Source organism: Leishmania braziliensis, chromosome 35 (assembly GCF_000002845.2).
Source record: "Leishmania braziliensis MHOM/BR/75/M2904 complete genome, chromosome 35".
NCBI classification, from domain to species: Eukaryota; Euglenozoa; class Kinetoplastea; order Trypanosomatida; family Trypanosomatidae; genus Leishmania; species Leishmania braziliensis.
Window position 1 is genome coordinate 928,233 of NC_009326.2, and position 17,506 is coordinate 945,738.

General features: G+C 51.5%; 2 protein-coding genes across 2 annotated transcripts; both read left to right on the forward strand.

The window, feature by feature from the left end:
• Positions 1–6,235: 6,235 nt before the first annotated feature.
• Positions 6,236–8,587, forward strand: LBRM_34_2380 (conserved hypothetical protein; the record flags this gene model as incomplete). Its single annotated transcript, XM_001568297.2, has 1 exon — positions 6,236–8,587. One exon carries the CDS (start codon positions 6,236–6,238, stop codon positions 8,585–8,587), a length of 2,352 nt encoding a protein of 783 aa, XP_001568347.2.
• Positions 8,588–10,792: 2,205 nt separating this feature from the next.
• Positions 10,793–11,617, forward strand: LBRM_34_2390 (conserved hypothetical protein; the record flags this gene model as incomplete). Its single annotated transcript, XM_001568298.1, has 1 exon — positions 10,793–11,617. One exon carries the CDS (start codon positions 10,793–10,795, stop codon positions 11,615–11,617), a length of 825 nt encoding a protein of 274 aa, XP_001568348.1.
• Positions 11,618–17,506: the final 5,889 nt, after the last annotated feature.

Below are 17,506 nucleotides of genomic sequence, written 5' to 3' on the forward strand. Positions count from 1 at the left end.
CCAGAGCAACAGAAAAGAACAGCCCTCTCAAAATAATAGGCTTGAGTTTTTTTTTTTTTTTTTTAAAATTTCTCCTTCCCGGGCTTCCCTTTTGGTTAGACCAGAAGCGGGACGCTGTACGTGTGGGTCGTTCTTAGTTTGCAGTAGAATCACAAACGCACGCACGCGTAGTACCAATTTGCATGCACAGACACGCTGAGTCTTCACCCACACCGCACGACGCCGCCCCCCCCCTCCCCCTCTCTCTCGTTCTCCAACTACTTTGAGGTGAGGTGCCCAAAGGTGCACCTTATCTATAAGACTTTCTCGCTTCATTCCCCCACCCCGTATTCCTCCGGAGAAGAAAGGACGGAATCAAAAACACCACTCTCTCCAATTTTTGCCGTTTTAGTTTCCATATTGCATGTTCCTGTCTCGCTATCCCTTCCTGTGCAATTATCACTGAGTAGTGCACGCTCGGTGTGTGTGTGTGTGTGTGCGTCTCCTTTGTTTAAGTTGCCACTACTTGCTATCCATCCACAGCCCCGCCAAGTGTGACACCATACGAAGGCATCACAGCATACAGACATTCCATTCACGGCTTCGTATCATCGTTTTTTTTTTTCCCTTTGCTTTTCTTCTCTCTTTGCCTTTGCTCTTGACTTACTGTGCTTTTCGTTTTCCACCTCCCTTGCGCCCCCTCCCTCCCTCCCCCCTCTCTCTCTGTGCGTGTGATGCTTGCGCAGCCAGCAAACCCACACCTATCATAGCCTTTTTGTCTGAAGCAGGATTAAGCAGAGAGGGAGTAAAGGACATCACAGCAAGAGCAGTAAAGAGATTCATTGAAGTACAGCGTCGGTTCCATTTCGTGTTCTCACACAGCATTATCCGTGAAAACACTTGATCGCATACTCACTGAACTGCTGGCCTCTCCCTCCTCTCTCACAGCCCCCGTCGCTTCCAACACAAAAGACGCCTGTGACACTTTCGCTCTTCGATACGCACCTCAAAGCGAAAAAAAACAGAGAAGGAGTAAGTCATAGGTTTCAAAGCGTCAATTGGCGACGAAGCATCAAACGCAGCTTGCTTGTCCGAAATTCTGCCAGCCTAATTTTCGTTGTTGTTCTTCTAAGGTGTTGGCTTCCACAGTCACTGTATCGTGGATTTCTCTGTTTTGTTTCTCTGTTGTTGCTGGTCTCTTGTGTTTTCTCTTTTTTTTACTTCAGCTCTGCTCTTATGTGTGTGCTTCATCAAACGTGCTCTTTCCTCTGTTTTTTTTTTCTTCCTTTCTTGTCAACCTCTCTCTGTTTGTGTATGATCATCTTATCCACAACGGAGATTAACTGGTATTTCTAGTTCGCATCTTGATCCCTTGCTGTGCCTGTGCGTATTCATGTGATTGCGCCTTTGCTTCTCTGCTTCCTCTCTTTTCTGTTTCGTTCTTCTTTCATGGAATTCTGGCAAGGCGCAAACGCAAAATTTAAGGTGTTTCTTCGCAGTGCGCATACACGTTGCTGTATACTGTTTTTCCGTGTTCTGTCCCTTCCTTATAGGTGTGTGTCTCTCTGTAAGGGTCAGCGCAAGAGTATTGACTCCCTGGAAGGAAGCGCCACTGTACCCCTCTCCACCCCTTCCCCGTGTCTTACCTTGGCTGGTGGCGGTCTCTGTGGGTTGGCGACTCCCCCTTCACGATCTCTGTTTTCCTTTTTACTGCTCTTCCGCTTGTCGTGCACCCCTCCGCCATCATCCCCTCCCTTTCACGCCTCTTGAAAAAAAAAAACAAGCTCTTTGCTCACTGCACGCCGACGGCTTCTATACTCAGCTTGCCCCTCCTCCCCTTCTCTTAGATTGTTTTTCGAGTTCTCTTCACTCGTCATTTTACTCTGCGTCGTCTTTTGATCTTCGATTCCTTTCTCTCTCTCTCTCTCTGCAGGCGTAACGGTTAGGCGGAGTTGTCTTCGGCGTTGTATTTGTTTCTTTTCTCAATCTTGTATAGGTTTTGAGGCTTTCTACTCAGTCTTCTTCAGTTTTTTTTTGTCTTTCGATTTTCTGCTTTTCTTTACTCTGCATTTTTTCATTTCTTTAGCTCTTTCTCTTTCGAGCTGCGCTTCGTCTGCTTTGGGTAGCCTGGTGGTTTCGGTTCTCTTGTTGATTCCGGTGCTTTTTTTTCTCTTACCTCCTTCCACCCTGCCGATCTTATTTCCCTAAAGCGCGCGTGCCTCCCTCGTTTTCTTTGCGATTGTTCCCCCTTTTCCTCGGTGTTCCTGTATTATTTATTTTCGCTCTTGCTGTGTTCCTGATTGGTGCTGTGTCAGCTGTTTCTCCTCTCGACCGCGTCTCTCAGACACACATCACCGCGGAAGCTATCGTTTTAGTTTGCCCCCTCCCCCCCTCTTCCTCCCTATCACTGTATTTATTTGTGTCCAGAGGTATACGATACAGAGACAAGCACACCGTGTGCCCCTCTTCCCTATTTTTTTTTTCCTGCACTTGTACTCTTTTTTTTTGCTCTGCTGTTTGGCAGAGAGCCGCCACGTCCGAGAAGCATCGTAACTACTTTGTGCCTCCTACACGTCATACCCCCTCTTTCTCCTCCTTGTGTATTTTGGCGTCACTTGTGTGTATGAGCGCTCCGCAGCAGAAAGGGCCTCTCTCTGCAATCGAACAACAACAACAACACCAACAACACAGCGACGCAGAAGGGTTACTTTGAGCTGCAGACAGCGAACGTCACCTCTGTGCTTTGCGCCTTCTTCAGGTAATTCGTTTTCGTCCCCCGTACCACGTGTTGTCCGTTGCTGTGTGTGTGTGTGTGTGTCCTTTGCCATCATCATCATTACCCCCCTTTTCCGATTCTGGGTTTCTCATCCTCTCTTTTCACGGACTACCTCGCGGAAGCTCTACGTCCTCTCTCTGTGAGTTGACTGGAGGGAACACGCCAGAAAGAAGGAACGGGGAGAGAGAGCAAGCTCAGCTGCACCGGTGTAGCGTTGTGATTCCTCCATTTGTACTCTCCTTGTTGCGTGCAATTGAGACTTCTGGTGTAATCTTCGCGCAAAGCCCATTCCAGCTGAATCGTGTACACCAGAAAAAAGGGAAGGAGCACGCACTTGCGCAGGCAAAGGCAGCCAAGAGGCCAGAGAGGAGGACTACAACAGGTGTGGCAGGTGGAAAGCAACGGCAAGAAACTTCGGGGTTCATTTTTATCGTTTCTGTTGTCTCGTTGTTGTCCTCCTTCGATTTGCTTCTCCCTTATTTCTTTCCTTACCAAAGTCACGCCCCTCCTTTGTGTGCTCGTTGCTGATATATTTTGCACAGAGTCTATTCTGTTTCACTTTTTCTTTTTTGCGCCCCTCTTTCTCTCCCTGCGCTTCAGCGCTGACTTGACTTGCTTTTTTTTGTTGTTGTTGTCGTTGGCTTTGCCTCTCCACCCCCCACCCCTCTTCTTTCCTCTTTGCCTTCTTGGTTGGATGTGGTGCCGTGTCCCTGTATGAAAACTCAACAACCAGAGGCGGTGATATACATAGCAGCACAGACATCGGTCTATCCATCGACCTATTCTTTCCTTTTCTTCCGCCTGTCGCGCGCGAGAAGACGAGTCCGTCTTAGTACCTCGCTCCCTCCCCTGTGAGAAAAAGGAGACTGCAGAGGAACAGAGGCACCAGAGATAGCTTTCCAGGAAAACACCGCTTCTACACAGTAACACGCTCAGAAGTAGAGAAAAAGCGGGGAAATTTACTCTTTACAATCAGATTACGGTGTGCGTCGTCGTTTGCTGCACGCTGTTGCCGTGCTTATCCCACGCACACGCACACGCACACACTTCACTCACTTCCCCCTGTCGATAGTAGTCGCTTTTCCTCACTATTTGAACGTTTTGGTTCGTTCGTTTTTTTTTCCCCTTTCAGCTCCTGTGACGGTTGTCTCCGGCTTATGGTCATTACCTTTTATCTTTCATCGCTGCACCTCCTCCTTCCATCACCGGCACGTTGCATCGCTCTTGTTTCGACGCTTGACCCCCTCTTCTTTAAGCCCTTTTCTTACATTTTGATCGAGGCGCTTTATCGTTTTTTTTTTTTCTCGTTTCGAGACGAACCAAATCGCCTTTGTCGTCCAAGTCGAACGGCCTAGCGGGACTACGATTTCTACTCCCTACTTGTCAACGTTTTTTTCTTTTACCGCTTTCCCCCGTTCTCGTACTCGTGCTTCGCTGGTGGTGGAGGGAGGCACAGTTCCATTATCTTCTTGCAGCTTTTCTGTCTTCCCTTTTCTCTCTTCCGCACTTTCTCAGACTGCTCTCGTGTAGTGTCGACGCGTCTCTCTTTTTCGCTATTGTTTTGTCGTTCGCTTGTTTCGCATTGTCCTGTCAGTTCTTCGTTCTTTCTCTCGCCGCCCCCCTCTCTCTCTTTCCCTTTCGGACGCCCTCTCTCTGTGTTTTTTTTTTTTTTTTTGCGGGGGGCCTCTTTCTCCCCTTTTGAGTACTTTTTCCCATCAATCCCTCTTTTTTTTGGTGTTCATATTACCGTGTGTGTGCGTGTGCGCTGTTGCTCGCGCTTTTCTCAACGAAGAAAAGTTGCCGCCATTCTCTGGACACCATATACGTCCACAAGAGAGGAGAACAGGCGATCGTTGCCTCACTGCCGACAACGCCTTTTCGCTTCATCTCCTGTTGTGTGCCTGTGCCGAGCTCTCCTTCCTCTTGCGCTTCGTGGATTCGCCACTGTCTCTCCTGTGTCACGCTAACGAAATCCACTTGCGGCAGCAGGCAGCGGTGAACGAGGGGCTCAAAGCATCCCCCAATCAGAGAAACAACCGCTTTGGGGGTCCTGTCGAGCTGCAGACATTTTTTAAAGCACAAAGAATAGCAACATCTTCTGCATCGGAGCAGCATCAACTGCACCAAGAGAGGCGTGCGTCGAGGTGAAGCTAAAACGCCAAATTTTCCGAGCGGGGAACGTGAAGTAGTCATTGCGCGAGAGCCGATTTCGAGTTCGACATTTTTCTGCTTCTTTCCTCTTTGCCAGCTAACGTGTCGTCGTGAAATTGCCCTCCTGTATGAAGAAAGGACGAAGAACGCTATAGCTGGCGCCCTCCTTTTTATTTATTTTATTTTATCTTCGTCACTCCCCCTCTCCGCTCCCTCTGTGATAGGAGCTCTCTGCGTTGTGGTTGTACCACCGTTCTCACTACCTTTTTTTTTTTTCTTCTACGTCTCACTCTCTTGTGTATTGCCTGTGCGTGTGAGTGTCTGTGCATCGTCGTCGATTTCTCTGTTTTCTTGTCTTTCGTTGGGAGGGGCGGGAGCCGTTATGGGTTGGCTCGCTTTTCTCGCCTTTTCGTTCCTTTCATTATTCTTCCAGGGCCTTCTTTGAGTAAGAGAGACACTAACGAGTCGGGCGAAGAAGGGGAGGAAAAGGGTCAGCAACATAACAGCTCCAAGCTGTGGATAGCGATCTACAGCCATTCTAACCCACACGGCTACCAGATTCTCTGTTTCCCAAACGACGATATTGCAACGAACAAAACGAACCGAAAGAAAAAGGACACATCTTCTCGTGAGAAAGAGCGCCCTTAAACCAGAGCTTCTCAGGATACTCCTTTTTTCGTCCTCCTCTCCCTCCCTCTGTCCTAGTTTTCCGCGCATGGTGTTGTCTCTGCAGGGTCCTCCTATCACGTGGTTTCCGTAAGAGAGGGTGTGTGCGCGGGCGTTTGTTTTGCTGGTTGTGGTGTGTCTGGCCCTTCGTTCATTCTGAATGTATATATATTTTTTCGTTGCCCCACCCTTTTTCGTCTACCGCGTGCCCGTAGCACCGTTGACTTTCTTTTTGTTTTTCCTCATTCTGTGCGAGGTCTCAGGCAACTCTAGTCGGGTCGTTCTCTTCCCGCAATTGTTTTCCTCTCTTTTCGGTTTCTAGCCCCCCCCCCCTTTTATTTTTTTTTTTTCGTAAGTCCCTGTGAGTCGGTGGGGTTTGGTCCGTGGATTCCTCTGTGTCTCATCATCGGTACAGGCAACAGGTCCATACTAGAGCAGCTCGTTGAAGGGGAAGGGGAGTACTGGCACGTCGCGAGGCACACCGATAGGAAAAAAAATAGGGGAGATCAGACACAGGTGGTACCTGCTGAGAGAGTCATCAGCGCATTTTTGTAGGCGTATCTTCTGTATTCCTCCCTTCTTCACTTGCGCGATTGCGTGGTCCCCACGTTTATCATTCGAAAGTGTGCCACACGTTAAGTGCAGGAAAGAAGTGAAAGGTACATGCCTGTTGTGTGCTCATTTACAGCGGCAGTGCTGCTGAGCAGTGCGCCAGTTGTAGTAGACGCGCTCTCCGTAGAGGGCCTCGGCCACGAGGAAGGAGACAGCTACACTGCATCTGGTCGCCAGCAGGACTATCCAAGGTCTGTCACGACGGACTCGAAAAGCACAGAGCTGTCGTCTAGTAACTCGATTGTAGGTAGCAAGGACGCTCCTCGGCCTGACCATTCGCGATGGCGGGATCTGTGCGGTAGCCGTGCATACAGTCGTTGTGTCCTCACGTACGTCACGGTCACCGTTTGCGTCGCGTATCTTTTCCTGACAGTTGTCCTGTGGTGTCTCGCGCGGTGGTGGCGCTGCGGGGTGCACCAGCTCCACAGGCGGCACTCCGTCGATGATTCGTCCGGCGAGGAAAACGACGGTGTAATGCGGTATAGAGACGCAGAGGTGGCTCGCCATGGGCTTCTCTCAGGCCGCTGGCATGACCCGCAGGACGTTCCGGACAGTGAGAGTGCAAGATACCGTGCAGCCGAAAGCAGTTGTGGCTCTCTTGGCACTCTCTTTCAGATCCACAACTGGATTCTGCAGGGACCGCGCTTGTGGGGAGTGCTGCAACATACACCAATAGGGCTCTTTTGCACCCTGGCGCAGCCCACAGGCCCTACAGGTGAGCTAGGGCAGGCAGAGTCACTCGCTGTGGACCTCGGCGAGGGAGCGATTGATGAGAGACGTGATTCCTGGAATTTCTCACGAGACGCTGACTGCACAGTCTCGACCTCTTCACGTGCTTCTGCCTCGAGTTTGCACATGCATGAAGGTGTGTTTCGCGCCACCACAGCGAGCGACTCTTCAGACAGAGACAAGAATCCCAGCATTCACAGAGATGCCAACAGCGCTGAAGACAGCACGTGTGATCGATGCTGCTCACGCGAGAGCGACTGCAGCGATGACGCTCACACGGAGGTTAAGCCACCCGCGCTCTGTGGGGTTGCGGCAGACGAGCACTGGTCTCCCTTCCGCAGTAGGACTCATGTACGGCCACAGGTGATCTACTTCAACAGCGCCTTCGACACCGAAGACGATCTACTTACCAGTGCGTACGAGAGCACGAGCAGTGGCAGTCAGTTTCTCTACGGCAGCCTGGCCGCCACGACCCCTTCCACACCGTCCGCTATGGGTGACGTGCTCTCGTCGCACACGCCTCCTCCACCGACGGACACGACCGAGTTATTGCTGCGCGACTCGGGGTCGAGCGCCTGCGCACTTGACGCGGACGCCCTCCACAACACTCGGTGTGCGCATGTCGCCCTTCCGTACCTGGGGACCGCCCTCCTCGACGTTGGAGCGACACGCCACACCGACCTGAGCATCAATGAAGATTCGTTTGAGAGGGGCTACTGCCCACCTACCTTGCCCTCCAGCGCAGCCCTCTGCAGCACAGTGGGGCCACGCAGTAGCGAGGTGGAGTCTGTAGCGCCACCGTCTGAAAACACAGCCACGGCTGCGCCATTCCCTGTGCTACAAGAAGCCTCGTATCCACCGGTGCCCAATCAGACAAAGGCGGCGCTGCCAGACGCATACGTGCCGAATGACAAGCTCGACACGATGGGCGGGGACATGGTAGAAGAAGTGGTGGACAGTGCCGCATCTAGCCGGAGCTATATCCCTACTGCCCAGCTGCGCCGTTTGCCGGCCGCTGAGCCACCGAAGGTACGAGGAAAGCGCTCGTCGGCGAGATACCGTGAGCCATGGCAGCCGCTCCTTGTCCCTTGCAAGAGACCTTCTCTCGCTGAGGTTGCTGGCATGACGACTCTTTCAACGCTTTCTGCACCGAGCTCGACGGTGTGCAATCGCGTTCAACGGGCTCCCGACCCGAGCTCGCTCGGGGACGATCTCGACAACTTGATGCTCGCCGCCGACGTTGACGGTGCTCAAAGTAACACGACCGGCGACGGCACTCACGTCTGCAGGTGCATCAGGACATCCCTATCTCGTACCCTGACGCTAGCTCCGGGGAGAGAGCAAGGGATAGCAGGCACATCAGTTGTGCCAACTGTAGTACCCTGTAGCGATGCGAGCGTCTGCTCGAACCTCGAGCCCACGGCGCCACTTGTGGCTGCTAGCAGCCCTTTCCGACCACAATCGGCGCCGATTTCCGTGTACTCTCCTACGCCCGGTGCTGCTCACACTTTTATGGACAAGAGCGACGCAGATTCTTCTGAGCAGTGTAGGTGGTTGCCACATGGCGTTGGCCAGCGGCCATCACTGAACCTGTCCGTCGAGGAGCGGACGCTTCTGCTGAGGAGCAGGAAGTGGCTGTTTCCTCTCATTGACGGTACGGACGAAATCGAGTAGGTTCGTCAAGGAAACGCATGTCAATGGTACTTCATCTGAGGTTCCAGCCTAATCAGTAAAGAAATGGCTGAAGAGGCACGGGGAGACGCGATCGCGCCACTCCGTGCGTCCTCTGCGCGTTTATCACCTTCTATGTTTCTTCTTCCTCTTTCGGTGTCCGTTCTCTGTCGAAGGGCGGCGGAAGATGCTCTAGGTGGACTGCCTCTTTCTCTCGGGGCGGTGCAAGTGCACCTGGGATTCCCCCTCTCAGCTTTTCTATGCATTGTGGACATGCACCTCCGCTTTCTTTTTCTGTTCTTTTCTTTTTCCTCGCTTTTTGCTTTTGCTCTCTTAGCTGCTTCCCCTCCTCCCCTCTCCCCCTCTCCCCTCCCCCTCCTCTTTCCTCTCCGAGCTTCTTCTCCTTTCTTTTTTTTTTTTTTCATCACGTTTCTTTTTTTATTTTCATTTCACTTGTCATATGACCTGCAGCGTTGTGCCTGTGTTCTCTCTTTAGTACTATTATTACTCGCCTCTTCTTTACTTATTTGTTACTGTTCCTTTTCGTTCAAAGGAACGACGTGGGCCTTGTGTGGGTCTGCTGGTGTGTGCTCGCATGGGATGCGTTCCCTTTCTTTACTTCGTGGCTTCGCTAGTTGTGTATAGATCGGTACATCAGCTTTGCCCCTTCTTTTTGTTTAGTCTTCTCAGTGTGTTCTTTCTTTCACTCTCCCCTCGTTCTATCTTCTTCCAGTTTGCGTGTGAGTCTCTGTGTGGTGTTGGTGTGTTTGCGTGCGCCTGCGTTGATAAAAATTTCTCCTTTGTGTTGTTCTCTGTTTTTCTTCCCCCCTCTTTCGCCTCCCCCCCAACATCCATTCTATCCCCTATTTATTCTTGGGTGAGCGTCTCTTTCATCGCTGATGTCATCTGCCGCTCTTTCTTTCTTTCCAGCTCGCTGTCGTCTTGTGCTTTTTCTTTCCTTTGCACTCGAAAGGGGCAAGTGTAAGGGAAGACAAATGGAAAGCGGCACAGTCGTGAACTAAGACTAACGTAAGTCACGAATCCATCTAGTAAGCCAGCCCCCCACTCCGCTACTCGATTAAAATGATTCGCTCTTAACTTCCTGTGCTTTTTCCTCTTCTCCCCCCTCCCTTCCCCCTTTCTCTCTGTGGACGTCGAATGAAAAGCGAAATAAAGCGAAGATAAAGTGAATGAAGGGCTCTGGGTGGGATTGGAAGTCGCTGCTGTGGCCTGTTGCATTCGGAGGTGAGGAGGGGGTGACGGCGGAAGCAACGGACGCTGGCTCGGCAGCATTTCGCACTTGCGCTTCTCTTCTCACTACCTCCTTTCTGTCTTCATTGTGTGACTGCGGAGTATCAGTTTCTTTTCTTCCTCCGGCGGAGGCAGGAAGTATGTTGTTGTCCTCCAACTCCCGCCAACGGTAGTAGCAGCCGCCCTGCGCGACGCTTCTTGTCTCGACCCGAAGACTGAAGAGGAATCATCTCAATAGGAGCACTGTCACTCGTGACGTTCGATGCGGCATTGTCAGCGGAGCACTGCAGCAGTAGTATGCTGCAATCCTCCATCACGGCGCACCAGCCTTACGATCTACTCTTCTCCCTCTTCCTGTCTATCGTCCTTCCTGTTTCTACGCTGGCGCCGCCACTGTATCGTGAACCCGGATGACACGCTTTGCCGTCCTTCGTGGCACCCATAAATGTTCGCGTGGGTGGTTCATTACACCGCATGCACGACATGGCTACCAATCGGCACGCATCCATACACTGTTTTGGCGAAAGGGAAAGGACGGTCCGCTTCGCTTTCAAGTCGTTCGCGAGCTACGCCTACTTCGGCTCGCCAACCCTTCCCTACACGGAAAACCTTCTTCAACACGCAACACAGAGCTACCGGTCGTACGCTTAAACCGAGGGAACTGCTGAGGTCGCACCTGCAATCAACTGGAGGGAATCTCACGCAATTGCATCCTCTTGAATAGTACCCCTTTGTCCACCAGCGGAGGAAGACAACTCGTGTCGACATCCGAAGCTCGTTCCATGTGTCTACCTTCGCTGACATGCAAGCATCGTGAACATATTCCTCCCCTTTATTCCTCTCGCGCGTGGGTGTGACTTTTCTGAAAAGGCTGACATTTCATCTTAGTTTTTTTTTTTGTCTGTTCTGATTTATCATTTCCGCCCCTGTTGTTTTCGTTTGCTGCTCTTTGGCCTCATGTCGTCTTTGGCCTTTACGCTTCGTCAAACGGTGGTGCCGGTGGTAACGAAACTCGCTAAGCCACTTTACTTCCCTGTGCGGCGCATCTACTGTGCCGGGCCGAACTACGACAGCCACGCACGGGAGATGGGCGGCGTCATTAACCGCACGGACCCGTTCTTTTTCGTGAAGCCGACAGACTGTCTTGTAACGGACTTTGGAAATCACACCTCCCCCAGCGCAACCATCGACATTCGCTATCCGCCAGTCACGGAGAGTTACCACCACGAGGTGGAGCTGGTCGTTGCATTGGGCTACCCAACTGGAAAAGCGGCGGCTTTCTCAGCAGCCTCGCAGGACCCCGCCGACACCCACTATTCCAACATGAAAATCGAGGAGGCGGCGGACATCATCTACGCCTACGGCGTGGGGCTCGACATGACGCGAAGAGATCTGCAGCTGATGGCCAAGAACAACGGCAAGCCCTGGGATCTTGCCAAGGGCGCCGACGGCTCCGCTGTCGTCTCCCCACTTGTCCTCTCTCGTGACCTAAAGGAGGCGCACCCAGAGATGTTTATGTCCCCCGATAAGGATGAGACCGGTGTGGTGTCCAGCGGAAGTATTTTCCTTCAAGTGAACCAGAATGAGCGCCAGCGGAGTGACCTCAACTGTATGGCGTGCCCCATTGTGGAGCTGCTTGCACACTTATCCAAGTATGTTGCATTGAAGCCTGGCGATTTGCTCTTTACCGGGACCCCATCTGGGGTGAGTGCCGTCCGTCGCGGAGATGTGATTGAGGCTGGCATTCAGGGACTCGGTACGCTGAAGGTGAATGTTATATAGATCGGAAGGTGAGGGGTGGTCGATTGCAGGTTGAGGTGCATGTGTGTGTGTGTGTGTGTGTGTGTGTGTGCCTGTTTGTTACGTGGCTCTCCTTTTTCAATGGTCTCTGCAGCGCGCAGCTGTCCATCCCTCTTGTTTTGTCTGTCGCTCGATGCGCGTAGCGGAGTCCGCAGCTGTTACGCAAGGCTTATGTGGGTGCTCTAGCTGCGTCGTTGATGCGCTTCGTCATCTTCATGTAGAGTGAAGCTGCTCCTTTATGCGATTGTACTTTGGTTGATTCTCATGCATTGTGGGCTTAGTCTTATTTTGCCGGTATGCTAGCGATTATTGTTGGTTGTGTTGCCCCCTTGGTTCGCATTCCGGGCAATGTGAAGAGGACTTAACCCCCTAATCCGCGTCAAATGACTTTTACTTACTCGCTTTGTCACCTTTCCCTCCCCCTTCCTTGCTGAGATCCGCTGTTCTTTGCTCATTTCTTCACATCTGCTGCTGAATGGGTAGGACTACGTGACCAATGGAGAGGAGACCGTGAACAGCGGCTAAACGGTGTGGGAGCGGAGCAAAGACACAATGCGCGTTTGCTTCTATTGTAGTGTGGGTTCTCTCTTTAGCTGAGCGGCGGAGGACACAAAGGCGCGTCCTACAGACCTCCATCAATCGCCAGTATCGCTACCACCATCAAGAATGAGAGAAGACCAGAGCCAGTGGAATGTAGCCGCTGCACTCGAAGAAGAAACGAAACACACGCTGCGCTTCCTCTTCGCCCCCCCCCCCCCCCGGGCATTCTCTAGCCATCCGTGTACTCAGTAGTCGCACCTTGTCACCTCAGTACTCTTGTTACACGGCCAACAAAACAGGAGCACGGGGGTTTTCCCCCGTTTTGTTTTTCTGTGTTCGCCGACTTTCTCGACTTCACACGCTTTCCTGTTGTTTCCTCAAGTGTTGCCGGACGTCTCACTGAGTATCGGCATTCTGATCGCTTCCTCATCATCATCTTAGCTGTCATGCTGTAGAAGAAAATGTCAAAGGTGAAACGGGGCCTCTGTATACGTGCAGAAGCTCAGCGTACGCACTTCTTCTCTCTTTCCCCAGTTGTTACTCTTTCTTCGCCTCCTCGATTCTTGCACAGGGAGCGCTTCTCTGTGTTTTCTTTCTTTTATGGTTGTTGTTTTCGATTGTCTCTGAACCCTCTTGCTGGTTGTCGGCCTCTCCCTTCCTCTCTTCCGGCGCTGTGTTGGTGTAAGTCGTTTTCTGCATGTGTGCGTCTCTCGTCTCAGACGTCGATCGCCCCTCCCCCACCCCCTTCTTGAAATGAATTGATGCGCGTAATGCTGCTGCCCGCTTGTCGCGTGCGCTGGCGACACACAATGCGGCGGTGTACTGAAGCGAGACGAGCATGAAAACGAAGAGGAAAGTCAAACCAAAGGAAAAAATATAAAGGGCGATCCTAAAGTGCACAGTGAACACGTGGCGTTGTAAATACACCGTAACACTATCCAGTGATGGGGCTTGACTACGGCACGCCATTTCACTCTGTACACCCACCCACCCACCCACACACACACACACACACAACAGAGGCACTTTGCGTGCTTTTTTTTTTTTTTTCGCTAAGAGCTCTTTGTGATGTCTACTTTGTCTCGCATCCCAGCAGTCCCAGGCCGGCCCTACACGAGTCAGAGCGTTGATGCCAAGGGGTGAATGTTAGACAAACATGATGCATTTGACTGTGCTGATGCTGAAAATGTTGCTCTTCACACGTTAGTTGTTGCTTACCATATTCTCTCTCTGCTCGTTGCACCGCTCCTGCTTACACACCACACCGCACACACACACACACACACACATACGCACATACACACACACAGTGACTGACACACTTCTGTAGTGAGTCGATTTCATGCAGACGAACAAATGGCCACAATAAGAAGAACGCAGAAAGCAAAAAGCGAAGAAAAGGTGGAAGGAATATGCAAGGCCAGCCGTTCACAGTGGAACGACACCAGTGCATATCACCTGGCCCTCCACACAATCAGCAGGCGGACACAGATGAGTTAGCGATACGAAGCGTCGTGCGGTGGTACAGGGACAAAGAAGAACACGAATACAACAAGCGAGAGAGCACACACGGACATCTCTCAAGCCAATACATTATGGAGAGGGCACGTCTCAGAGAGTGAAGGCTGAGGACTGACTCTCACGCTCTCTCACCTCCCCTTCCCACGCCAGCGAGGGAGTGCGGGGGTCCCTTTGGAAATAAAAAAGACTAGCGAATGACTCTTTACACGGTTGTGTTTGTTTGCCGCTCGGTGCTCTTCTCCGCGCGTAACGGTGCGGCGAGGTCGGGGGACGCTCGTGTTTTCCTTTCGCTGCTCAGTGGAGGCGATATCCTTTGTTCGGCGCGTCAGTGCTACTTCTAGTCTCCATTTTTGTTGAGAAAGGCCACAGTGCCCCTATGGTCCCTTCTCCATCGTTGTTTCTGCTGCCCGTGCCTCCCGAGTCAGTCTTACCCACCCGAGTCCCCCTTCGTATTCCTGTCCAGTGCGAGAAGAATGTGGAAAGGCGGGTAGCTCCGCACGCTCGCCAGTGCGCACGCACAACATATACGCCTATCGACGCCCTTGCAGGCGAGGCGCGCTCTTTTCCTGCCTGTATGGCCTCAGCGTAAGCGGCACGACTCCCCACACGCCAGAGGTCGGGTCCATTGGGATGAATATGCTGACTCGCTCATGGCCTTGATGTGGCTCACTCTCCCTTCTTTACTTCACCTCCTCCTTCTTCCTCTTTCACGCGGGTGAAGTATGGGGAGTACTTATACACTCAATTACACAACTCCCCTCTCGCATCGGCACACTGCCGCACGGTGGTGAAAGGGCCACAGAGAGAGAGTGAGACTTGCTCAGTGGCTCCTATACTGGCTGTGCTGTAGCCCTGACTGCTTTGTCCCCTCCCCTCCCCTCCCCCAACAAGTAATAGCATCGTTAGTTTCACCAGTGAAAGCAGGTGAACAAAGGCATTTCATCTCTCTCTCTGCACCCACATTGCATAGCGCTGTGTTGCCCTTTTGTACTCTCATCTCTCTGCCTACTCCCCCTCCCCCTCAACAGCATCTGTGTTTTCCTTCTACAAGAGTGTGCTCTCCTTTCCTTGGTTTTCCACAGCTGACGTGCTCATTCTGTTGTTGCTGTAGCTGCACTCCCGCATCTCTCGATTTTTACTTCCCCCTGTGACGTGAAGACTTGCGTGTGTGTATTGTAGTCCTCTCGTTTCTCTGCTCTCTCTCATTTGCTTGCTTTCTGTTTAGGTGGTGTCCTCTCGACGATTGTTTGATTTCTCATCGCCCCCACTTTTCTTCTTCCTCCCCGTAATTGCAGGCGGCGTCAAGAGCGCTTTTTCCCCCTTTCTTTTTTTTTTTTGTATTCCCCTGTTCTCTACGCAGAGAAACTGACAACCACAACCATAACACCGAAAAAACGAAAAAAAAAAAAGGGGGGGGGGAATAGCTGCACACGCATACAGGCACACCGAGACCTACATATACCAAGCGCACTCGAAACGGGAACGCTCGAGGCCTCGTGTTCTCCCTTTCTATTTTCATCATCTCACTCCCCTTCCTCGCCCTCTCTCTCTCGAGTGCTCTTTTTTTTTTTTGCTCCCTCTTACGTCTGTGTCACGTGACTCCACACCCATCGCCGTGCTTGTTCTCGATAAATTGCTCTGTTTTTATATTTTACTTCTCTGCTCTCACTTTTCTTCACCGATCTCCTCCTCGCTTTCTAACTTCTGCGCTCGTTGGATCCCTGCAGTGAGGGAAAGGAGCTTCAAGTGAATTTCAAGAGGTGGTCGTGAGTGCGTGTGTGTGTGTTTGTGCTGTGAACGAAGGTGCACACATTCGACTTGCAGTTCTTTGTTTCGTGTTCGCCCCCGCTTCCCTGCAAGCGTAACGTACGCACATCTGTTTCATTGGTACCCCTACCTCTCTCACTACTATTCTTATTGGCCCGTTTGTTTTTTTATTTTGCTTCTGTTCCTCCTTCCGTGTTCCCATCAGCATTGCGTTTTCATCATCGCCTACTCATTTCTCGCTCTCTGTTGTCACAGGTCCTGTACAGGTAGAGCGAAGCAGCCGGTAAAGTATTCCCTCACACGCATCGCTACTGTAGAGGTTAGGTCCCCTCCTCCCCATTGTTCCAGCTTATTAGCGGGAAGCGAACCAATTGATTGTAGAATTGCGTTACGCCGTCAGAGAAAAGAAGAGAGGTGCAAGGGCAAACACCGAAATCGAGCCCACAGCGGTAGCAGCAGCCGCAACAGAACTATTCAAGCAAACAAACAACGCGAGCAGCGCACAGATCAGTAGACGAGCAGACCCAAAGACAACGTTTCGCGTTTTCTTCGGTTCCTCTGTGTATTGTTTGTTGTGTCTCAGTCTTCATTCCACGACCGACTCATATTTCCGACGTGTTTTCTTTTCATTTCCTATTTTCCTGCCAACACTGTTGAGCAAACTTTGTTGACTACCTTTCTCGTCTTGTTTCACTTTTGCGGATCACTTTGGTGCTGGTCTGCTCCTGTGTGCTCCGGACGGCGTGTTTTGGCTTCATTGTCTTTTTCCGTTTTGTCTTGTTTCTTTTTCCCCTTTGGTGCTTCGAACACATTGATCCTTTGTGTGTGTGTGTGTGCGTGTGTGTGGGTGTCTTGTCTTTACTCCCTCGTCTTTCCGCTCTTCTCCCTTTTTTTGTGTGTGTGTTCCTGCTTAGCTTCTGGTTGGTTGCGCAGTCACTGAACTGAGCTGAAGTGGACAACTACGTGTACGCACAAGTAGGTGTATATCTCTTCTTTCTCTGTTTTATCCCCCCTCCCTTTCTTCCCTCCTTTTTTGCAACCGCCGTGCTGTGCTTGTGTGCCGGTTTCTCTGTCCCCCCTTCTCTCTCTTTTTGTGGCCCCTCCTCCTCCTCCTCCTCGTGCCGCTTTCCTCTTTTTATTCTTTTTTTTTTTTATCGGAGGGGGAGGGAGGGACGCGCTCGTCTTTTGTTGTTGTTCTCCTCATCTCCACCTTTATCGCTCTGTACGCGTTCCAGCGCCGCACATAAACGAAAAGACCACCACAAAAAAACAAAAAAAACGTCAGGCGGGGAAACAAAAAAGTCGCTTTGGTAACGATCATCCTCACGCCACGAGCAGTACGAGAGGGGACACACACACACGCACATCCACATCCACACATTTTTCAATCTGTGTCTCAGAGAGATTACGTATTTTGGTTGTGCTGCCTGTCGCGCGTCGCTTCGATTAGTGACTCGAAGCCGATTCGTCCTCAACACGTCCTCCAGCAAGTGGCGCTCTATCAGCGTCTGCATTTGTCTTTTGTGTTAGTGCTCTTGCGGTGAACACTCCGCAGTGGTAAGCTTTGTCACACCAACACACACCCCGAGAGCAAAGGCACGTCAAAGCTGTGCGCGCATCAAGTCCACGTAAATATCTTTCTCTGCGGCCACCGCAGCAGTACGGAGCAAGTATCCTTTCGCCATTTACTACCCTTCTCTTGCGTGGTTTTCTTTCATTGACCGCTTTGCCGTTGTTGTTGCTATCATTTCTGCACTCCTCACTTCATCATCTTTCTTTGGAGCTTCTCTGTCGTGGAGGTGTTTAGCGCCTTTGTCGCTTTTTCTTGATTCATTTTTTTTTTGCTTACCGGCGCTCTGCCCCCCCCCCCCCCCCTCTCTCTCTGTGTGTGCGAATTGAACACTATTTTCTTTACTGTCGGTTTCGACACCGTGTGGTCTCCTCTGTTGTCTTCTTTTCATTCTTGTGGTCTGCTGTCGTGCTCGCTGGTTCTTCTCCGATCATCTTTCCTGCTACCACGCCGAATCTGTGCGCTTTTTATAT